The sequence below is a fragment of the Phodopus roborovskii genome, unplaced genomic scaffold (genome assembly GCF_943737965.1).
Source record: "Phodopus roborovskii unplaced genomic scaffold, PHOROB, whole genome shotgun sequence".
NCBI lineage: Eukaryota > Metazoa > Chordata > Mammalia > Rodentia > Cricetidae > Phodopus > Phodopus roborovskii.
This window is the reverse complement of record NW_026126460.1, coordinates 6,492,669-6,517,495: the sequence shown is the minus strand read 5'-3', so window position 1 is coordinate 6,517,495 and position 24,827 is coordinate 6,492,669. Positions and strand designations below refer to the sequence as shown.

The 24,827-nt window shown below is 42.7% G+C and overlaps 1 protein-coding gene across 1 annotated transcript in view; it reads left to right on the top strand.

Moving 5' to 3' along the window:
- Trak2 (trafficking kinesin protein 2) overlaps positions 1-24,827 on the top strand; it is a 53,347-nt gene that overhangs the window by 15,941 nt on the left and 12,579 nt on the right. Inside the window, exons 2-9 of the mRNA XM_051190273.1 lie at positions 8,888-9,177; positions 13,040-13,234; positions 15,486-15,562; positions 17,405-17,521; positions 19,063-19,272; positions 19,799-19,877; positions 21,937-22,067; positions 22,479-22,553. Coding sequence (XP_051046230.1) covers positions 9,087-9,177; positions 13,040-13,234; positions 15,486-15,562; positions 17,405-17,521; positions 19,063-19,272; positions 19,799-19,877; positions 21,937-22,067; positions 22,479-22,553 — 975 coding nt within the window. The 5' untranslated portion in view covers positions 8,888-9,086. The remainder of the gene's footprint in view (positions 1-8,887; positions 9,178-13,039; positions 13,235-15,485; positions 15,563-17,404; positions 17,522-19,062; positions 19,273-19,798; positions 19,878-21,936; positions 22,068-22,478; positions 22,554-24,827) is intronic.

Here is a 24,827-nt window from a genome sequence, read left to right as displayed (position 1 = left end):
GACCTTTCAGCTTTATCTAGGCAGAGTCATTTGAAGGTCTTGAATCACAGATACTTATCAGCAATCCTCTGTTCTCTTTCCATTTGTTGAACAAAACACAGAAATAGTACCCACTGTATTTCAGCAGTTCTAGCCGGACAACTTGAAAACTACAAATAATGCACATGTTTTTCACTCGGGAGATACCAGGCCAGACTTCTCCGAGCCTTCAGTGTGTGCTAAGCAAGCTTTACATGTTGCAGTGGACAGGACAGCAAGCCTTGCTCTTGCATTGTGGATTAGCTTACTTGCAAGTCTTCTGAAGCACAGACTGTCCTTCAAGCTAAGATCTGGGGTTCTGGATGATGCTCAGCTGTAGAGTGCTTGGTGGGTGTGTATGAAAGCCTGAGTACTGAGTAAGTAAAGTAGATGTGGTGGCATACACCTGTCATTCCATTCTTCAAAGAGTGAGGCAGAAGGATCAGAAGTCCTAGGTCATCATCAACTATGCAGCAAGTTTGAAGCCAGCCTGAACTACATGACATCATGTTTCAAAAAGCATAAAAGTATTACAGATTTCCTGTTGCCTTAAAAGAAGTGTTGGTAACCGATTTGTGAGTTCAAAGTAGGAATAGCTTACAAAATTAAAATATCATTTCACATACTTCAACTATATAATAGAGATGGTTATGAAGGACAGTTCTGTGATCATGAAGAAAGAGGCCTCTGCCATTAATGATCAGCAAGAGGTAAAGAATCATGATGTGATGATTTGACGTGGTTTGGGCTGAGACCAGCGTTAATGAGGAATGCTTCCTTAGAGGTTAATTTCAAGAGTTTCAGGTAAAGTTTAAGAGCTTAAAGGCTAAGGGCATGCAGTGGATGATAGAGGACTTCTGTGGAAACTTATCAAAACCCACAGACGACGCCCTGGGCTCAAGGGTTTTCTTATCTCCAGGTGAAGTCCTGGTGTGCATCCCTTCCTTGTCAGAGGTTAACTCCCTTCTGTTGGTGGAGATTGTGGCAGGGAGAGGTGCCTGCCTCTCCAGTGTTGACATCAGCAAGCAAACAAGCCCAGAATATATCATGCAGGAGGAAATGTTGGCCCCAGAAGCCTAAATGTTAATGGGTTTGGATGCCTACCTGGTGGATTTAACTGCCTTTTGGGATTCAGTGTGTCTGTAAGTAAAAGCTGCCTTCATATATTTCATATTCTTAAAACAATACTGGTTATTAAATTAGGCAATTAATTAGGAAACAAAGAAACATGGACCGATGACTTCTAGAGATGCTATGCTGGGTGTAGCCCATTCAGTGGCTGCCTTGATGCTAGGGTGCAGTGTGTGATCTCTACCTTCAAGATGTGTGCTACTCACTGGCCCCCTTAGATTTTGGTGGTGACTGCCCCCATGCCTTTTCATTCAGCTCTTAGCACTAAAGCCATGACAGTCCCAGTGTGGGACATGATCTGATTTTTCAGTTCCCGTGAGTTTTTTAGTAAATTTTGTCTAAGGTGTAGCTGCAATATGTTACAATCAGTTAGTCTTGGTCAAAAGTTAATTATTTCATGTACAAACATGATAAACTTATTTCACTTTTAAAAGTTCAGGCTTATCTGTGGTCTGGCATAGTTTGCCTCTGCCTGGGGAGCTGCTGCACAATGCTGATTGGCATTGCTCCTACCCGTACATGCAACTCAGCAGCAGACATGTGCTTCAGATTAATCCCCAAAGTATTGCTTGCAAAATGAACTTTTGAGATATATTTTCAATGTGTTTCATTAAGTCTGCATTTACTGTAATTCCAGGCTCTGCATTCCCGTAGCGTGGGTTTCCTTCCCTGAGAATCTAGTCTTTTTTCTCCATGGGCTTTTTTGTCCAGAGCACCCTGCTTTAAGGAAGTAGCCACCACGCTTTTTAGACACAGAGCTTATACCTGTCTGTGCTCACTGTTAGCGGGGGAGTCCCATGGCTGAGCTAAGCCCTCGGTCGTGTTGTCTGCCAGCAATGATTGTAACAGTTATGTGTTCCACAGGTTCATTTGAAGTCTCATTCTTATTTAAATAAGGTAGTTGATTATTTTACTTGATTTTTCTCCTAAATGTGCATGATTTACAGAGGTCTGTTTCTTGTTAAATGTACCATGCTTGATTTGGTGGCCCATAGAGAAAAGCAGTTGTTTCTAAAGATAAAGTGAAGATCCAGCAGAGAAAGCGACCCTGAAGGAAAAACAAAGAATTGTGTGCAGCTCCAGGAGGTGCTGAGATCCTGTTGCTTGTGCTTGCCAGGGTTTCCTTTCTGATAGATAGGCCTCTGGGCCGAGCTTCCTGTTTATTCATCCACCAAAAGGGGAAAAAAGACTGTCCCCAGACCAAATCACTCTCAGAAGACAGGAAGGAAGCATGACTTCTTAGGTGGCGAGAAGACGCCATCAAGCAGCCAATGGTAGGCCTTCTGTTGTGCCAGACATTGGGAGTGGTATGATGACCTTAATGAGAACTGTAATAAAATGGCGCTCTGGTGGTGGTAGAAATAATACAGTATTCACATCACACTTGCTGTGTCCCTCCTCTCACTGAGCTCTCTGACAGCCCCAGTGCTCTCCGAGGTGGTTGCTGTTGCTCATGTAAGCCCATTTAACAGGTGAAGAGACGTGGTTAAATAGCTTGTGCAGAATTATACATCCAGGGCCTGTGAGATAGCTCAGCAGCAAAGACACTTGCCACCAAGCCTGTCCATCTGAGTTCCATCCCCTGGACACGTGTAATGGAAGGAAAAAAGACCGTATAACCAGTGAGTGGTGGCACCAGGACTCACATTCTCAACCACTGTGGTCACCTGAATCACAGCTTTCAACACCATCCAACTCTGACTCCTTGGAACCTGTAACATTAGGCCAAGGGACTTGGCAGACAGGATCTTGAGAGGAAGTTTAACCTGGATTATCCAGTTGGGCCTTAAGCATTGATTATAGGTTCCTTATTTAAAACGACGATTGATGATTAAAAAAAAAAAAAAGGGCAGAGGAAGGTCTGGTGGCAGAAGCCAGCAGTGTGACAATAGAAGCAGAGGAAGAGGTTTGAAGATACATGCTGCTGGCTTTCAGGAGAGTAGATGAGTCTCGGAGCCAAGAAATGCAGCTGCAGCAGGGACAGGCTTTTCTCTGGAGCCTGCCCACAAAGGAACGTGGCCCTGCTGACATCTTAGTAGAGTCAGCAGAGCAGGCCCATGCTTCTGACCCCAAGTGACCCCAGAACTGGACAGTCACATGGGTGAGGTGGCTTAAGGTCATGTGGGGAGGGTGGGAAGAGAGTTAAACTTTAAGTGTATGGTAGCTTGTTAACACTTCCCGAAAGCTTCTGCGGCTGGCTGCCATGTGAAGGAGAAAGACTTCCTACTACAAACAAAGCTCCTGAGAATCCACAGGCAGTGGACCCCAGTGATAAGCTTTTCAGTGGCCCCAGCCTTAGGTCACTTATTCACCTCCTTGGTTCTTGCCTTTTGGGGATTGAAGATTACTCAGGGCCGATCTTCAGATGCCCCTGTTCTACATCGGACACGCTGGGAACTTAAGAAATACGGGGCAGAAAGCGTGCTTTCCTCGGGCTGAAGAACTGAAGAAAGGCTAAAGAGAACCAGCGCTGCCAAACTGGCGCTTTTTATTTATTTTTTAGTCTTTCTATCTGACCCCTCTTATTTGTGAATACCCCCACGTTGGCAAAAAAGAAACAAACTTCAGAAACATCAAGTGATGAGCACAAGGACGGAGCACAGTGAATCAGATTAAAATTAAGACTTTAATGTCAAGATGCATAAACTGCCCTGCGGTCACTGCCGCCACTCCACACTGCCCTTCCTGAGGACATCAAGTTAGGTGGGGCAGCTTGTATGGTGTCCCCAGGAAAATGCTGCCTTGCTAAGTCACCCCTGGCCTGCTGTGCCATGTGCAGGCTGGGCAGGTTCCTGGATTGCCCTGGAGGTCTGCATTCCTTCCACATGACTCTTACTGTGGACTTGGTTATTGTGTTTAAGTGTTGAGAACATCATCAAACCTCCAGAGCTGATTTAAAAGGTAATTCTCCAGAGCAAAGGTCTAGAAGCCGTAGTCAAAACCTGTATATAGATTTCTGTGTTCTTGGGTGATGATGTATGAATATAAAAAAGCAAAGTTAAAAAATAGAAGTGGAGGGCTGGAGAGATGGCTCAGAGGTCAAGAGCACCGGCTGCTCTTCCAGAGGCCCTGGGTTCAATCCCCAGTGCTGTGGCTCACAACTGTCAGTAACTTCAGTTCCAAGGGATCTGACACCCTCTTTTGACTTCCTCGGGTCCAGGCATGCACCTCGTGCACAGACATGAATGCAGGCATAACACTGGTACACATGGAAATGTTATTAAAGAGAAGAAAGAATCCTAGCGTGGTGGCTCTTACCTATAATTCCAGCCATGTAATTCCAGGATATGGAGGCAAAAATGATGAGAAGTTCAAGGTTATCTCATGTACAGTAGTGTCAGGGTAAGCCAGGAACACAGAACTAGCACCTTAAAACAGACAGACAGACAACTGAGAAGAGGGAGGGAGGTGTGACAATGGAGTCAGCATGTTACAGAGCAATAGGGCAGGCAGTCTCAAAGTCTCAGTCGGTCACATTTCACGGTGGTCTTTTATCAAGAATCAACTTGGAAGCCAGGCGGTGGCTGCACGCCTTTAATCCCAGTACTCAGGAGGCAAAGACAGGCCAGTATATGTGAGTTCGAGGCCAGCCTGATCTACAAAGCCTATAAAGCAAGTTCCAGAACAGCCAGGGCTATTACACAGAGAAATGTCTTGAAAAACAAAACAAACCAAACCAAACAAACAAAAAGAATCAACTTGGACCAGTTGGGCTTTGTTTTAATTCTCCTCACTTTTCACTTTCTTTCCTCTTTACTATACCCCCCCCCTTCCCTTCCCTTGCAGGCAAATTTGTAACTTACTGCTTTTAAAAAGGGCATTTTTAGAGATTGAAAGTAACTTAAATATGCTTAGGGATTTAGAGAGTAGAAGCCCAATTACAAGTGTATAAATGTAGGAACCCAGCTTTCAGAAGTTGGTCTTGGAAAGCTTAGTTTTACGTAATAGTATTTTGATAAATTGTTTTATTAGTAATCAGTAGTTGGGAAATTTTTTCTGTCAAATATCAAATTGTGTCTAAGAGTCTGTGTGTGGTGTGTGTGTGTGTTCATATATATATATATAGCTATTGGCACAATTACCACAATTTCTAAGCTGTCATGGAATATGGATGCAATCAGTGGACAGTATCTAAACAGGAACATATCTGTGTTTCAGTAAAACTTCATTTGTACACATTGAAAATTAAATTCTGTATAATTTTTTTTCTTCCAGCCATTTAAAAGTAAAAGCTATTCTTAGCTCACACAGTGTGAAAAACAGGTGGCAGGTCAAATATGGATGTTGGCAGTTGTTTGCTGAACTTGCACTAGATGACCTGCCCGATGACAAGGTCACTCTTAACATTCACATTGCCATTCTGTCTTTTAAAATACATCACTAGATTCTTTGTCTATGTGTATTCACTGGTGTGCAGGTTCCTCAAGAGCCTTTCATCTTATTTTTTAGAGACAGTTTCTTGCTAGCCTAGAACTCACCTTGTAGACTAGGCTAGCTGATCATCAAGCTCCAGGGGTCCAGCTCTCTCTGTCTCCCCAACTTTGGGGAGCATGCACCAGCTATGGGCATGTACTACCATGCCAGGCTTTGTAATGGGCTGTGGGGATTGACTCACCCTCATGCTTGCATAGCAAGTGTATGGTAAAAAGGCCAGCCAAAGAAACCCACTTTGGCTAGCCCTCTTTCCCTACATGGCCCTTTTACCCTACAGCAAGAACTTCCCAGACTGAGTTACCTTCCTAGCCCCCAGATGCTTATTCTATTTCAGGTTCAGGGTTTAGACTACTACTGTAACCTTTAAAAAGACTGATTAAAAAGTATGTGTGACATGAACACTCATCATGGAAGATGACAGTTGCTATCCACCTAAAAATCATCAATCCTACCCTTTTGTGGGTGGGGCATCATCCACATTTTGTTTCCATACCTAGATGTGGTGTACATCAGAGAAGGTGGCTTTCTTCCTCTCAGGTTCAGAGGCAAATCTTTATTGGTTTCATCCAAATATGTTTCTCTTCCCTTTGCAGGGCTTGGTTTGGAAAAGACAATTCTGAATAACAAGATACTGTGGGGAAAGCAAGGGTATGCAGTAGAGTGCCCTTAGAACTTGAAAATGGCCTTTGATGATGAGAATCACAGTACCTGACAAATATCATGAGCTTTGCTTAGTGCTGCACTGGCTAATCCACGTTACTATATTATAAACATATTCCAGGAAAACTGTTGTGCGTGTAAAAGAATATTTATGTGTTTATTAAAATTATCTGGATTCAGTGGTAGAATTTTTATTATGCCAGCATGAAATTATAAACTTATTGGGGGAAAGGACTGCTGTTTTTACTTTATAAAATGTTTTATGAAGTAATAAAATGGGGCTGAAGAGATGACTCAGCAGTTAAGAGCACTAGCTGCTCTTCCAGAGGTCCCAGGTTCAATTCCCAGCAACTACATGGTGGCTCACAGCTGTCTATAGCACCAGCTGCAGGGGATCTGATGTCCTCTTCTGGCTTCCACAGGCATGGCATGCATGTGGCACAAAGACACATTCAAGCAAACACATACATAAAATAAAAATAAAATCTAAAAAAAAAAAAAAAAGGTGTAATAGAAACAGTCAAGAAATCCTCTGCCAATGATCACAGAAGTTTTTGAAAGTGTACCAATCTGTGGAAATCTGAAAGTCTGGGTATTGGAAAATTCTGGTCTGCATTCCCTAAAACCCTCTCTTATGCAATCTGTTCACCAGCCTGGTTGCAGTCTAAGTGTTGAACTTCACTGGCTTTCAAAGGTCACTATTAACTTTTAAACACTCCTTTAACCTCTCTGATTCTGCTGCTCATGTTGTCTCTGAAACTTGTGTCCCTAGTGTTCTTAAGTGTGTTCCTTTTCTTCCTCATTGACCATTTCCTAGGCTCCTTTGTTCTTTTCTGTGCTCTCTTCTCAGACGTAACTGAGTATTGTTGCCTCTAAGTAGTAGTCATGAGGATGCAAGCTGCAAATTGCTAAGACTGTTTAGTAGCCTGTCTTACTTAAGCAAAGCTTATAGTTAAGGCTGAGCACTCCCTCCCTTCTACCGCGACCTCTGACAGGGACTCTCCATGTAGCACACCCACTGTGGCCTTGAATTCACAGTTCCCCTGCCTCTCCCTATTTAGTACTGAGATTACAGGTGTGCACCACCATGTGTAGACAAATTGAACATTTCCTAACTGATAACAGTTCCCAGTTTTTGTTGTTGTTCTTAGTTTTAAGCAGACAGTATATTTAGTGCATTGCAAACTTTGTTTATTTTGTTTTGTTAGTTTGTTGTTTTTTTGTGACAAAGTCTCACTATGTAGTACTGGCTGTCCTCAAATTCACAGAGATCTGCCTGCCCCTGGCCTTCCCTGTGCCACTAGACCTGGCTCTTTGATTGCTTTGAAACCAGGTCTTGTTAAGTTGGGTAGGCTCCCCTGAAGCTCTCTATGTAGCCCAGATTGACCTCAAATTCTGTCCTTTGCCTCAGCCTCTTGAGTGTTGTGATAACAGACAACTGGCCTGGACTGTGATTTCATACTGCTATTACTAAGACATCTCATTATGGACTTGATGTGTGTGCTTTTGAAAACATTTAAGTCAGTACTGTGTAGGTTGTTCTGGTCCTGTGTCTTGGTATGCTATGTAAATATCTCCTTTGTATAAATTCTATTGGTAGAATTGTTGAGCTGCAGTGTCTGTGCATCTAAAAGCTTTGTAGACATTGTGAAAGCCTTCCTAAAATCTTACAGTAATTTACACTGGTAGCAATGGAACTTTAAAGGGTCACTTTCTCATGCCATGTCCAAGAATGAGTAAAGCTTAGCATTTGATGGTCTAGCAGATAAAATATTTTACTTACATTTTTACTTCTTTTAATTCTGAGTGATACTGAAAAAATATATATGTATGTATGTATGTATGTTCTCAGCTGGGATCACTTTTGCCCCCAAGGACATTTAGCAGTGACTGGAGACATTTTGCCTGGTATACCTAGGAGAAGGCCTAGAAAGGAGTTCCCTAGTCAGGACAGGGCAGGTATTGCTAAAGTTCATACAGTGTGTTCCACACAAATGACCCAGATGCCAGTAGTGGCCAGAGTCGAACTATATTGTTCTATTTCATCTCTTTTATTGGTTTATTATCTGTAATTCTTGAGTTATTGCATTATTTGTTTTCCACTGTCACAGTTTGCCTTCAAGTAGCATTTCAGCATTCTACATGTAGTCTAAAAACCTGACAGGAGTATGCTTCCATTTCCCTCCTGACCTTGTACTATTATAATGCATTTCACTTCAACCCTATAATAGGTCACTATAGTAAAGAGTTGATTGTATTTAAAAATATATAACTATATTGAAGTGTAATGTGTGCCAGCTTGCATACGTCAGCTGTATAATTGCATTACACTTGGCATTACATGTGTCCTTGCCCTTCTGAAGCCAACACGGTGGCTCTAATCTATTCTCTTGCATATGAGTAAGTTCTTCCCTAACCCAGCCATTGATCTGCTTTTTGGCACCATAAATATGTGGGTTTTGTTGTAATCATAACCATGAGCTGACTTTTATTTATGTTGTTCAGCCTAATTCCCTTGAGAGTTGCTCATGTTGTTGTGTATATCATAGAAAAACATTCTAAATGACAGGCATGACAGGTAATTAGAGTCCTGTTTTTAAAGAGCATCCTGAATTCTAACCACTTGGTCTGTTCTTTGTTTTAGGCCATGACTGTACACGGGATGATAATCACATGAGAACACTTACAGCTGCAGATGTCACGTGACTCATTGTGGAAAATCTGTCTTGAAGAAAATATACATATGCCCATGTTCATTTCTTTACTAAATGGCTTAATGGATTTCCTTTACTCTGATTGCTACCAAAGCTGCCCCTTTCGACCAAAGCAGGAAAGGATTCTGCATGAGTCAACCCCAGAATGCCATTTTCACATCACCAACAGGTGAAGAAAACCTCATGAATAGCAATCACAGAGACTCGGAGAGCATCACTGGTGAGCTTACTTTCATAATGCTGAGGTGTTATTTCTCTAGGTCAGAGTGCAGATGCCTCAGTCTGGCCTGTGTGACCTGCCCCAGTGACAAAACCCCAGCTTCCCCTTCCAGCCCGGTGGCCTCAGAGACAGACTGAATTAATCCCTCCATCCCTTGATCTCCAATTCCATTATCAAAATCTGCCTTCTGTGCAGTTCTTTGTCTGTGTCATACTCTCATATACTCACAGGGGTGAGCAGGAATTGTGTCAGAGAAACGCACCTGTGTTTTGTGTAACTACAAGCGTCTGAACACACTGCCTGGCACACAAGAGGCCCTTGGGACTTGGAGGGAATACAGACAGAGTTGTAGGCCGTCAAGGTTTTAGCTTTGAGAAATTAAAAATATAAAACCTCGGGGGCTGGAGAGGACTTGGTGTGCAATCATGAAGACCAGAGTTTGGGTCCCAGCACCTACATAACAAGCTGGATGCCCTGTACATGCCTGTAGCACCAGCTCTGAGCAGCTGAGACAGAGGACCTCTGAGGCTTGCTTGGTTTCTAACTCAGCTAGAAAACACAAGCTCCAAATCCAGGGAGAGTACCTGCCTTGAAGACCACATCTACATACACACCAGTTCGTATGCCCACACAGACACAAACAGACAAAAATAGGTACATAAATAAATGTTTTGAAAAAACTCAGAACACTTGGAAGTTTTTTCCTAACGTTTTTTGTTTTAAAAAAACACAACACTAAATGAAGCCGGGGAGGTAGTTCAGTGAGGAATGCAGTGGCAGCTCACGCCTCGCAACTCAGGTTCAACCCCCAGATCCTACATAACAAAAAAAAAAAAAAAAAAAAAAAAAGCTGGCTATAACAGCGCACATCTGTAATCCTAGCACTCCTATGGGAAGCGGGAGGCACAGGCAGAGTTGCCCAGGGCACACAGGCCAGCACAGCCAAAATGAGAGAGACCTTACCTCAGCCAGGGCAGAAGGTAAAACCCAATTCCTGAAGGTTGTCCTCTGATCTCCACACATGTGCCTGCACTCATATGCACCATATATACATCAATGTCATCATCATATTAATAACAGTTGTGTGCTCCCAAAGCTTGACTTGTATAGCCTTTTCTGAACTGTCTCATTTAGTTAGATTTACATTTGCTAAAGATATATTAATATATCAAATGCATTTCTACAGAACCAGTTAGGGACGTTACAAAAAAAACAAGTCTACAAACTTCTGAATTCTGAAACCCCCATAAATCTGAGGCTGTTTCTTCGATTCAGCTTTATTATCATAATATGTTCATTAAGGTATAGAAAACTGTCCCTGTTTTAATGTACTGCTTGAGTTTTCAAATGTGTAACTGGTGCAGTCAAGGTCTAGGACTTCGTTCGAGCATACCATGCGAGTTCACCTGCATCCGGATCTCCACCCCTCACTCCCAGCTCCAGGCAACCCTCAGCCTCCCTTGCACTGCTGTGTAGATGGAATCTGCTTGTGCTAGAATTCAGATGAATTGATTTTGTCCTTGTGGTGAGGTGCTCTTTTTGAGATTTGTTTGGGGTTTATTGTTATTGTTGGTTTTTTGAGGTAGGGTTTCTCTGTATAACAGCCCTGGCTGTCCTGGAACTCACTCTGTAGACCAGGCTGGCCTCGAACTCACAGAGATCCACTTACCTCTGCCTCCCAAGTGCTGGGGTTAAAGGCATGGACAATCACTGCCCACTTATGACTGAATTTTTAAATGTAGAATTATGTGTCCCTGCTATATTCTAGATAAGTGGTTTTTCCTTAGAGAGTTCAGTTTTGTTTTGATAAATAATTTGGTGATAAGGGTCTTATTTTGGGGCTGATTCATCTTTGTTAGATGGATCACCACTTCAGTATTCTCTACCTTATAATTAATTTAATTGCTCAGGTAATCAGTGAGGTAGAGGTGTAGGTAGGTGTGTGTGTGTGTGTGTGTGTGTGTGTGTGTGTGTGTGTTGTTCTGAGAGATGAAATTCACACCCCTTTTACCCTTAAGTAGGAAAGTCATATGATGGAAGTGTGAAGGGTGATTTGAGTGTGTTAATGGCAGCCCAGTTCTAAGTCATATTTAAGAAAACCGAAAAGAACCCCTGAACCCAGATGGAGTCAGTGATGGAGTCGGTGTGACTGGGAAGACATGAGGGTGTGGGAGTCGCTGCAGGGTGAGATGATGGGCATTGCTTGTGCTCTTCATTTCCTTCACATCCTGGATACTTTGTTTGCATTTATTTGTAGTCCGTCTCTCTTTCAGAAGCGTTAGATAACAACCTGTAATGTATGTGCAGCAGGCAAATGTGCGTAATCACTTGGTGTCTGTATAATAAAATGTGGTCATTTTCAGGGCTCTATTTAATGGCTCTGCCAAGGCTTGAGGGTTCTTGGAGCTATGATGAAGGCTTAAATAAATGGACCACATCTCTTCTTGTGGTTATAAAGCCATTGCTTATCTTCTGGCTGAATGAGATGTGTAATAGTACCAGCCTTTGTACTGAACTTACTAAATTGTCCTTGGTAAGTTCAGGCCAACCAATAGAAATGTGCTCTTTCAGAGTTTGTTTTCTTAAACTGTTGTCTTTTGTCAGAGTTCAAGCATGTTTCTTTATGTTACCCACAAAGGAAATACCAGATTTCCTAAAAATGAGAGGGTAGATATGTCATCTTGCTGTACTTCTTTATTTTAAGCCCAGTATTTGAATTGTGTTAAAAGAAATAACTCTTTTTTTGTAAATACTATGGAGGGTGTTAAATGCTATTAATATGATAAACAGGAAGCCAGGAACAGATGTATAAGAAAATACCAACTATGTTCCAAGCCAGCCTGTGAGAGATAGGACTAGTGACATCAGCAGTATTCAGTGGGTACATACTGTGTGCCAAGTATGACATGGGATGGGATAGATGATTCTTTTCATTTTGCAAATATGTGGGGATGGGGCTCAGGAGAGATGCGTTTTGTGTCTAATATCCCAACATTAATGGGATCTGGAGGAGCCAGATTTGGACACTAGATTTGATGCCAAAGCCCATGTACCCTCTAATATTAAAGCTGAAAAACAGGACAGTGGGCAGCTGGAGAATTTAAGCCCTGGATAGAAGTATGTATGGTATGTCAGAGACAATGTGCGAGAACTTGAGTGAGTCTTCCCAGCTTGATTCATGTAATCAAAATAAGTCCCCGTGGACATTTCCAGAGCTCTGTCTCCCCGGTGGTTATAGATTCTGCACAATTGACAATTAACACTGACCATCAAAGGTCTAAAGACCCAGTAGTAAAGCAATAATAAGAAGCTCCAGGCTGGGGCGATGGCTCCGTGGATAAAGCCCTTGGCACACACCCATGCATAAGGAACTGGCAGCATTGGCCATGTTTCAAAGATGAGATGGGGGTGGAGACAGGAAAGTCCTCAGAGCCTGTGGCAGAAAACAAACCCTGACTCAGAGGGTAAGTAGGAGGTGAGGACCAACACCCCCATGTTGTTCTCTGACCTGCACGTTCACAACATGACACAGACAAAGAAAAAGACTCTGATTTTAAGGAGAAAGCTAATATTTGATCGGGTCTCCACCTGAGCTAGGCATTATACCAAGTTGTAAGTGTTTATCACTTTGTTCACACAACCACCATGGAGGTCAGGTACCTCCAGTCACCTTCTCAGATAGAGACACAGAGGGTAGCACTTGAGCAGCCTCCTCAGTGTCTCTAGGATGCATTAACAAAAGACATGGGAGAAATGATCTTAGCTAACATTTCTTCGATCTCCTACTTTCAGAAGACTAATGTCACACTGCAGCTGGATAAATGGAACATACTAGATTCACTTACGGGAACTCTCTTCTTAGATGTCTGCTCCACCGAGGATCTCCCTGAAGTGGAGCTGGTGAATCTGCTGGAAGAGCAGCTGCCACAGTACAAGCTGAGAGTCGACTCTCTCTTTCTCTATGAAAACCAGGACTGGACACAGTCTTCACACCAGCCCCAAGATGCGCCTGAGACCCTCTCTCCTGTCCTTGCTGAAGAGACCTTCCGCTACATGAGTGCGTTGTTGTTCCTTTGCTCAGTGTTTACCTGCTTTAACTCTGCCTGACCTAACAGGGAGATGATTGCAGCCATTGTGTCTGAAAGAACTGTTGCCACGCTTATGACTGACTAGAAAGTTTTGCACGCAGCTTACACTTCCTTTGTCTTTTGCTTGATATTTTCCTAGGGTGAGGAGAGAATAGAATTGCTTAAAAAGTGGTACAGTTACTTATTATTGTATATCTTTATTTTTGTCTGCCAATTTCTATTGTTCCAATACTTTGGTTTCATATGTGTGAGCTTTTTGGGTTTCTATCTTTCCTTTTTAAACACAGTCATAGGAATTATGTCATTCCTTAAAGAGCATGGTTCTTAGACACAAAAGTATGTTGTATTTTAGTTTTTAAAGATGAGCTGTTCTTTAGCCTGGGCCGCCTTGAGTATTACAGTGTAGCTGATGTGAACTCCTGATGGTGATGCCTTCCCCCCCCCCCCCCAAGTACCAGGGTTTCCGGGCCTGCTTCTCAGCACTTTCCACCATGCCAGGGAGAGGCACGTGTCACCACATAGGCTCTCCATCATTACTCAGTGATCTGTAGAGAATGAAGGGCTGCCCAGACTTGTCCCAAGTACAGAGACTTATCTCCGTTTTATTTTAGTTTGGTTTTTCTTTTTGTATTTTTTTAATTGTGTCATTCAGTATAAAAATGTCATACTCATAGTAGCTATTAGATTATGTAATAAAGGTCTCCGAGCTCAGCATTAGTATGTCTGTGAAATTCCTATCATTTGACTTACCTAGAAGAGAACATTGAATCTTACACATTTTCCCAGTGATCCCTTTAGCTGTTATATTATTATTAGTAGTAGTATTACATTTATTTATATACAGTAGGGAAGGGACACTTGTACCATAATATATGTATGGAAGTCAGAGAATAACTTGTGGGAATCAGTTCTGTCCTTTCGCTAAGAGGGTTCCAGGGTTCAATCTCAACTCATCAGAGTTGGCAACCGGTGCCTTAACCAGCTAAGCCTTCGTGCTTCATGTCTTGTAATGACAGACTGTTAGAGAATGATTGCTTTGAATGCTCGTTTCATAATAATTATTAACCTGCTCTGGATGGTAGTTTCCTAGAACCAGGCAGTTTCTGTTTCTTAAACTGTGTGTGTGTGTGTGTGTGTGTGTGTGTGTGTGTGTGCGCGTGCACACGCGCACGCACACAGGCACAGGCACACACAGGGGGCGTGGGGGGTGTTATTGGGGGGGTGTAAATATTAAACTTGAATTGAAATATCAGGAACGCCAAATAAAGATATATTTCTGCCCTTAATATTAAATAGCTGAAGTAAGTTAAATGAAGGCTCTCAAGATTGTCTTTTTTATTAAAATAAAATATTTTAGAATTTCACACAAGTACTGCTCTACACTATTCCCCCCTCTTTCTGACCTCCTCCAACTCCTGTTTGCCCTCAAGCTCATGACCTCTTAATCTGTAATTATTGTTACATTTATATACACATATATACATGTGTATACACCTTACTGATCCATTAATGTTGCTCTTGTTCATTTTTTTCTGGAAATATATTATCATTTCTCTTTATTTTATGAGTTTTAAATTTATGAGGACTCTGTAATTCAATTCTGTGCTAGCAGCATAACTCTTCAATAACTTTTGGTTTGATTTGGTTTGGTTTTTTTGAGACAGGGTTTCTTTGTGTAGCCCTGACTGTCCTGGAACTCATTCTATAGACCAGGCTGGCCTCAAACTCAGATCCACCTGCCTCTGCCTCTGCCTCTGCCTCTGCCTCTGCCTCTGCCTCTGCCTCTGCCTCTGCCTCTGCCTCTGCCTCTGCCTCTGCCTCTGCCTCTGCCTCTGCCTCTGCCTCTGCCTCTGCCTCTGCCTCTGCCTCTGCCTGCTGGGATTAAAGGCATGTGCCACCACTGCCCAGCTATTCTTCAGTAACTTCAACTGATTTGAGTATAAAGTAAGAGTGGACCAAAACTTATCTCCCTAGGAGTAAAAGAAGTTGGGATTTGATTGCTCATAACCACTTGATACTTTCTCAAGTTATTATGTGTGTGCACTTTTTTGTAATGGCTGATGTATCTTGGGTATTATATATATATGAACAGTTTATATATTTATTCTCCTGAATGACTTCTGTAAAACTTGGGCATTTTGTTGATACTTAGGATTGTTGTGAGAATTTTAAGTTTTCTGATGTGCCTAAAGCCTCTAAAGAGTTGTTTTTAACTCCTAGTCCTAGGCACAGACAGAGTGGAACAGATGACCAAAACCTACAATGACATCGACATGGTTACACATCTCCTGGCAGAGGTATGAATATATCGTTCTTTCTGCATTATAAAAACCTGAAACTTGAGGATCATTTAGAATGTATCCCATTTGCACAGATAAAGCATGATGACCAACCCGTTTTCCAGGCTGGTGTCAGTAAGATGGGGACAGCTGAGCAGGTGACACACAGGTGACATCCCAAAGTAGAATGGCCCCAGAAGCTAGTTATTTTCCTGTGGGTAGATGGGTGGTTATAATGCTGTCTGGCCTTCCTGTCTTAGGAGAAAGTAAATTGTAAGAGGTGTGAGCTGCCTAATGTGAGTGCTTAGAGCTGGGATTTGGACCCTCTGTGAAGGCAGTGCAAACCCTTAATCACTGAACCATATTTCCAGCCCCCAAAAGTCCCTGCCATTAATCACCTAGGCCAAACTACCATTAAAAGGCAGTGGTCTTTCAGTCAGCACCCGCAGTTTGGAGCAGCTCCTTTGTACTTCCAGCCCAGCCCATTATTTGAGCTTACATTCACCTATACAAATTTTAAGGGTTGGTTTGTTTGTTTAATGTGTATGGAATTTTTGCCTGAGAGAGTGTGTGTGTGTGTGTGTGTGTGTGCGCGCGCGCGTGCGCGCGCATATACAATACCAGCAGAGATCATAAGAGGGCATCAGATCCTCTGGAACTGCAAGTACAGATGATTGTTAGCCACCACAAGGGTGCTGAGAATCAAACAGAACGGCCAGTGCTCCTAACCACTGAGCGTTTCTCCAGCCCCATGTGGAAGTTTTAATATGCATGTGTATCTTTTCCAATTGGCATGCAGTAATAAGTAATAGTCTCTCCCATAGCTCAGTTTCAGTTGATCTTGTGAAAGTCTTCCTCTCTGACATTCATGTCTATCCTCAGAATGCTTTCTATATATGCCACTTGGCTTATATTAAGGTGAGATAAGTTAACCTGAAATGACAGATATTCATATATTGGATAAAGAAAAGTTAGAAGCTTAGTTTTATTCATCTAATGATCAATGTAAATAGAGTCCATATTCACATAGAAGGCAATTAAAAGTATAATAACAGTTTTTCATTCTACAAATAAGAGCCTCATCATCACCAGGATGGGAGCTCCATGCCCTTGCTCAATGTCACCATCTGCCAGAAAGAATGCCTGTTGCTTGGTTTTCCCACACTCCTTACTACTACCAGCTTCTTAGACTTCCTTCTCTGCACTCGAGGTAGAATCCTGTGATCTCGCAATTTCCAGTCTCCAATTCTGTCCTTCTTGCACAATTTGTAACTGGGCTCTAGGCCTTGCCTTGCTCTAAGCTACTGATCCTGAATGCATACAGTCTACTCTAAATGGAACTGTTCCAGTATACTTACCTGATCCATATTCTAAATCCCTAATCTGTGTCATTGCTGTACTTGATATACTCAACAAATATTGGCTAGGTGTTTACTGTATGGGCTCTGTCCTTTTTAATTTTTTATTTTGTGTGTTGGGGGTACACTGGATTTGATCTCACTCTTCCTGCTGAACTACATCCACAGCCCCCACCCTCATATCTAAAACTTATGTTGACTTTCTAGCTTTTTAAGGTTTTAATTACAATGTTGGATTGATAGGCCATAATGAATAGGATGTCAATAAAATCTTACTTGGTTTCAAGAAGTTTGCATTCATAACTACATAATCTCCCACTTGACTAAGATTTACCAAACACTACCTGTGTGCCTGGCCCCATGTCTGTTTATTTATTAGGGTTGTAAAATGAATCTGCTTTATAGGAGATTTGCTCTTAACATTAGCAAAATTTACTGCCAGATTTCTAATCTGCTATCTGCTTTTTTCTTGTTTTAATCTGGTGTATTTGTTGCTTTACAGAGGGATCGAGATCTAGAGCTAGCTGCTCGCATTGGGCAAGCTCTGCTAAAGCGGAATCATGTCTTATCTGAGCAGAATGAGGCCTTGGAGGAGCAGTTGGGACAAGCATTTGATCAAGTAAGCCTTTGACCTCGGGTTTGGGAGGGAATGGGAATAGTAAGGTCTTGTTTAGTGGATAAGTGCATTTCCTTGCATGTTCCTAAAGTATTGACAATAGGTAAATGACACCAGCACCTATCGACTTTATATATTTCCATATACTGCAAAATGAAACTTTTCTGGTGCAAGTATACTGCTGGGTCATTAGAAGTTAGTTTAGTGCCGTGTCTGGTTATCAGAATAATGTTAGCTGGTTCTCCTGAACTGTGGGTTCCTGACCCTGAATCAATGCTGTCTATCAGAAAGAAGCTGGTCACTCCGTGACACGTGTGTGTGTGTGTGTGTGTGTGTGTGTGTGTGTGTGTGTGTGTGTGCCGCTATTGCACCAGCGGGCCTGTCTCACCAGGCCAGCTGTTGCTGTCGGTGGCAGGCCCCGGCTATGTAAAAGGATGACTACTTTTGTGCCCTGGTAGTGTGTCCTAGCAGCTGACAGCACTGTGAAAACTAGCCAATAGGGATGAAACTTCCAGGTGAGTACCAGTTTGATTTCTTCATGTTAAGTGGCTCAAGTTTACAGTATCTTCAGCAGTAGGGTCTTACCATCAGGTTCTGCAGAGGGAGGCAAGAGCAGGACCATAATATTTGAGGGTCTGTGAGACCCCACTGACAACAGCTCCAAAAGAGGAAGTGGGCTTTTAATTTGACAATCTATGGTGTCAAAATACCCAAATGCTTCTTACTCAGAAACCAAAACCAAAGGTAAGAAAATATGTAAATTAATTTATTGTCATGTTGAATAGTTAAATTTCAAGGTTTTTTTTTTTTTTTTCTTTTGAGACAAAATCTTACCATATAGCTCGAGCTGGTCTGGAACTTGCTGTGTGGATTAGGCTGGCCTTGAACTTACAGACAGATATTCACCTGCCTCTACCTCCTCAGGGCTGGTATTAAAGGCATATACTACCATGCCCGGCCCAGCAATAATTTGTTTTTTTATCTGGTTTTGTTTATACTTTATGAACACATTTGACCCTTCATGTTGCAAATATTTATTTCCTAGAAATAGGGACATTCACAATGGGAAGATTAGCATAGCTAGAGACAGCTTAAAAGCACAAGTCGTCACCTAGCTTGATGGCCCAGGCTTTAAGTCATCGCTATTCTGGAGGCTGAGACAGGAGCCTGCAAGTTCAAGGCCAGCCTGAGAGAGTTATCAAGACACAGTATCTCAGAAGTTAAAATACAAAATAAAGTCTGGCTTGTGTAAGGCTCGCCATTCTCCCCAGTTAATTGACCAAAGGTACAGGCCGTGGGGATGCATTTATATCAAATATAAAAACTGGCTTTTTTCACATGTGCTCTAGAAAAGGCTGCATTTGTTGAGTTCAGAACCTAAATAGGTAGCTTAGGAAGTATTCAGCGTTTATTACTCTCTTTGTACACTGGTCTAGGATCTAATATGGTAGGGGACTTTTATGGTGAAAAGCATTCATTCCATGAATTAGAAGCTATATTGCATGTACACAGCGTAGAATATTCTAATCACACTTTGTGTCCAGGTTAATCAGCTGCAGCATGAGCTATCCAAGAAAGACGAACTGCTTCGAATTGTTTCCATCGCTTCTGAGGAGAGTGAAGCTGATTCCAGCTGTTCCACACCTCTTCGGTTCAATGAGTCCTTCAGCTTATCTCAAGGTTTGCTACAACTGGACATGCTGCATGAAAAGCTCAGGGAACTGGAAGAAGAGAACATGGCCCTTCGATCCAAGGTGCATCTCACTTTCCTTTACTTTAACAGCAGTCAGTCAGTCTGGGTAATAGTGAAGCAAAATGCATCTTAGCATTCCAGTTACTGCTGTGCCTTCCGTTGTCACCTAGGGCTTGCTGAGAAATGGGTGGGAGCAGGTGGACAGATAAAGTAGCAGCAGTGTATTGTGTACATCTTGCATAGTTAACAGAAACTAGCTGAGGAGGATTGTGTCAGAGCATTACAGTTTCTTTGGTTTGTAAAGTGGCATGAAGCAAACACATCCTGTGTATAAGTGACATTTTTGCTGAAGCTAGAGATGCATCAAACAGAGATGAGAGGCATCCGTAGAGACCCTGTGAGGAGTGAAGGGAGATGTACCTTTCCTATTCCTTTATTTTATGAGTTTAAACCTGATGGGATAGCTTTGTTTTCTTTATAAGGAATGAATTTTAATCTTCAAATGGCAAAGGTTTTTGTAGCTTGTGCTTCAAGTTCATTGGGACATATTGTCGTATCAGTGATTGTTGTTTTCTCCCCTCTCGAAGGCTTGTCATATCAAGACAGAAACATTTACTTATGAAGAGAAGGAACAACAGCTGGTCAATGACTGTGTTAAAGAACTTCGTAAGTAGTAACATATTCGTCCTGCTTTGGGGCAGTTTGGTGAGCTATCTCCACCACTGGTTTCCATAGAAACAGCTTAAAGTGGCTACTGTCCTGTGGCACTATAACAAAATATCTGCAGCTGGGTTACTTATGAAGGTTACTTATCTGAGGGTCCAAACAGCTGCATCCTGGTGAGGTCTCCTAATGTTTAAACATGGAGGAGAGAGAAGTGGCAGTTTGGGGAACCAGCCCTTCAGAGAGGCCAGCATTGAGCCTCTCTGCAGACAGTGCACAATGACCCAAACTCTTCCTGCTGAGCTCTGCCTGTCAAGCTTCCCATCCCCCACCACACTGGACACCACACTCTGCCAGAGATCAAACCATAACAGTTACTGAAAATCAGAATATCACTGTGTCCACAACCTAGTTAAGACACGTGTGTTTAAGACCTTCCTCTGTGCAGGCTGCCACCATTACTAACTTTCTATAAATAAGTTGTACTTCTTCGGAAAAAAAGAGAACCGAAGCTCTCGTTTTGTTTGCAGGAATACATTATGCTATAGTCAGAAGGCAATAAGGGCAGAGCCAGGGTTGAAAGGCTGGCTGGCACACAGCCTGAGTGTTCACAAAGTGCCAGCTATGGTTAAGGGGTATATTTTTGATTCAAGGAATGTGAACTAAAAGAAATTTTGTTTGGTTTTGATTTTGGTTTTGGTTTTTCAAGATAGGGTTTCTCTGTGTGGCCCTGACTGTCCTGGAATTCACTCTGTAGACCAGGCTGGCCTCGAACTCACACTGATCTGTCTGCCTCTGGCCCCTTCACCGCCCCCCCCCACACACACACACCTCCCTAGTGCTGAGACTAAAGGCATGTCCACCACTGCCTGGTGAAAGTAATTTTTAAACCATGAAAAGAGATTGTAATTTTTAGATCATGAAAAGAAATTGTTTTCACTAAACGAGTGTATTGAATTGCTGTGTAAATATATAGCCTTTTTTATGCTGAAAAAGACAATAATGTCACATTAGTTCATTTTTGTATAGATCTCAAACTGGGACACAGCAGAATAGTAGAGATCCAGAAGGAACTCTCCACCTCCTTACCCACCTTCTGCATTTTGACAGAAAATTGACTGTCCCCAGAGTTCTCCTGTCCCTTCCATTCTTAGCTGCCACCTTCTAACAGTAGGAAGCTCTTGTCAGTTTAAAAAGTGGAAGTAGCTTTCCTGCTATGTCTGGATGTCACATTTGCTCTGTGATACAGAATCCCAAAACCCAGTTCTAAGGGTCCTGTTTCATGTATACAAGTGCTCTGGCCTGTAAGGGTTAGTCTAGGGCCTCACCCCGTTTGGTGGGTGTCCCTGACTGTCCCTAACCTGCAGAAGCATTGCAGTAGCATCGTCACATTCTGTCATGGATTGGGTGGCTCCATTCCAGAAGGTTTCCTTTGTTAGACCTGTTAAGATTGGTTTTCATTGCTTGTGGGATTTTACTTATGTCCCTGAAGTATTCTTAATGGCACTAGTGCAATCACCTCTTTAGCACTTACGAAGACACATAATTCACCTAGCTCCCTTTTCAGCCTTTCCTGAGGAGTGACACAATGTCTTTTTCTCTCTTTCTTTTTTAAACACACCCATCCCAGTTCCCCCTCCCTCCCCTGCACCCCACTTCCCATCCATTCCTCAGAGGGTAAAGCCTCCTGTGGGGAGTCAACGAAGTCTGTCCCATCACCATGTTGAGGCAGGACCGAGGCCTGTGTCTAGGCTGAGCAAGGTATCTCTCCATAGGAAATGGGCTCCAAAAAGCCAGGTCATGCACTAGTCCATATCTTTTTCATGAAGAGAAAGCATAAATCAACTCCTTAGCATGTTTGCCTTTGTAAGTCATCTCTCTCCTTAGCATCATGTCGGCATTAGCTTACCATAAAAAAACCTTTGCTTCTCTAAGCCATGTTCACGAATGTGCTCGTGGCACTCCGGTGCTTGTCACAAACCAGCATCTGACCTGCAAGCTGCCGCGCACTGGCTCCACCTCTACCTCTCTGTTGGTTTCTAAACTTTGGCTTTGCCCCTAGGTGAGACCAACGCACAGATGTCCAGAATGACTGAAGAGCTGTCGGGGAAGAGCGATGAGCTAATTCGATACCAAGAGGAAATCTCTTCCCTGCTGTCTCAGATTGTAGACCTTCAGCACAAGCTTAAAGAAGTGCGTGCTTTCACTCACTCAGCGGAACTCTGCTAACCCCTGCCCCGGGGCACTGCCTTCTGCTAAGTGCTAGCACACTGAGCAGAGTACAGCTGGCCCTTCCCCTTTAAATGGTTTACTCTGTTCTTTTAATATTGCTCCTCTGCTAAATTAGCATAAATAACTTTCAAGGTGCTACTTATTTTTGCAAATATACCAGATTCTCTTGTGAAGGTTGTGATGTCAATGAGTAATTCATGGTCCATATCCTCTGAACGCAGGTATTTTGTGTTCTGCTTACAATATCACTTAGTTGGCTTCTGGTGGGTTCACTGTCATAGGCCTAAGACTATACCCAGGATAGATACCCTTAGTATGTCTTCAAAAGGAAGAAGTGGGAATGCCTTACATGTCCCTCTTATGTGTTGTTAGCATGTCATCGAGAAGGAAGAACTAAGACTTCACCTGCAGGCTTCCAAAGATGCCCAGCGACAGCTGACGATGGAGGTAATGGGGCTTCCTCTGTCTTCACAGTGCAGGAGGGGAATAGGAATTTCATTCATGTTTGTAAGAATTCCAGAAGAGAACTGCCACATTTGGACTCCAGCAGCAACAACGAACAGTTGAGATGACATTAATGAGATCTAAGAAATAAAGCACTTAAAAAGTGCTTTATTTCTAAAGCTAATCATGACAGCCTTCCTTTTGAGTAATAGAGAAAACCTTGACTTTCGTTAAAAATATAGGACTTGAAAGATTTTTTTTCATGTAAGTATGTATCATGTGCCACTCATACACCTACCTTCATGTTTTCCCTCCACTCTTAGTCTCCTTTGCCACTCTAGTCAGTTTCACCTCTACTTTCATGGCTCATATGTGCATGATTTTATGGAGCTACATAGGATTTTTAAAAAAATGAGAGAAAACATAGATTCATCTTTCTAAGGCTGTTATAACACATTCAGTATGATTGACTCTAGTTGTGTCCATTTTTATGGAAATAACATATCCTTATTCTAACTTATGGCTGAAATGCATTGCATTGTGTATACCCACATGTTCCTTAACCGTGCCTTTGTTTTAGACACTTAAGTTGGCTCCATAATATATCTACCTATTGTGTGTACTGTTGCATAGACATTGGTGAGCAAGTATATGTGCTGTATTGGCTTGCAGTCTGTGGGTAAATGCACAGGATTGACAGCAGGGTCACACAGTAGGCCTGCTGCTTTTCATAGTGGATGGACTGGCTTCTGTTCCCACCATCACTGCAGAAGGGTTCACTTTTGTCCACCTCCTTACAAGCATTTGTTGCTTGCCTTGCTATGACTGCCTCAGGGTGGCTTGGTTTCTAGTCTAGGTCTTAGTAGTGTATTCCAGACGTTGATGCTCTCTCTGTTAGGTCACAGAGCCTGTGGCTGGCTCTTCACTGATTAGGTGCTTTAGTTGCTGTGTGAGAACCCCTTGATCGCATGAGGTGCCAGCTGTTCATTTCCTGAGTACTGGGGAAGTCCTTGCCTGTGCCTGCACCTTAAAGTCTCTTCTCTACCTTTCCCCTGAACAGTCTCAGAGTCTCAGGTCTTACGTTCACATTTTCTTATCACTTTGCAGTTGATTTTTGTGCAAGGTGAGAGATGAGGATTCTGTTTCGGTCTTCTATGTGTGCGTACAGTTTTCCCAGCATCATTTTTGTCAAAGAAGCTGGGATTTTGTGTTTGCTTTTTGTTTTTCTTCAATGTGTGTTTTTGGCATCTGTCAAAAATGAAGTGGCTGTAACTGTTTATATCTTGATCTTCCATTCAATATAGACCTCTTATCAGCATATGTTAACCAGCCTCGTAAGGTGATTCTGTATAGAAAGTGTTTTTACATATGTAAGCAAAATAGCAAAAACCCCTTATGGTTATTCTATATACTTAGATACTAGATTTAACTTTGGGGCAGTTCAGCATTCATAAGACTCACTGGGAACAGCAAGTTTTAAATAGATCCTAGGTACCACCCTGAGTTTCTGCTCGGTTGATCACATGAAAGCCACATGGGCATTCCTATTTCAATGCATTTATCTTTTTAACTTTGTGACAGAGTTTTCTGTGTAGCTTAAGGCTTTCACGGAACTCTCTGTGCATCACAGGCTACCCTCAGACTTGAGATCCTCCTACCTTGACCTCCCCAGTGCTGAGTGTACCTCCACCACCTCAGCTGTGCATTTTAACATTTGTTAGCATTTAATGAACCTCCCTGTGTGGACAGTGTGGGCCCCTAACACCCGAATCTCCTCAGCCCTTCTGCTGGAGCATATGACGTTCACCAAGACAGGCTCCCACCCCACCCCAAGCTTTGTAGTAGCCCGGTCACACCACACTGATGATGAGAGCAGTCCAGATTTGCTTTGGGAAGCATTTACTGTGTCTGCGCACAGAAAGTGGCCACAGTTTATCAAGGCTGACAGTTGGGCTGTCTCACACCAGCTTTCCAAAATCACCTTGATGATGTTTGTAGACATTGATGGTGTGGTGAGGTATGTTACCAGCGTTTGCCCAGGCTACGTGCCCTCCACCCCTCCTGCTTGGCGCTTCCGGTGTTTACAAGTGCAGCAGTGTATGTGCACACACATCCCATATGTTTCCTCATTCAGGATGGCTTTGCAGCACATGGAAAAGGAACAGAGAGGGAGGCCTCTGCCAAGTCTCTCAAAGTGAGAGTCAGGGTAGTGTGCATTTTAGACGAGCATCCCCAACCCCTCTCACCCTGAGCGGCTGGACTCATGCTACCTGTGAA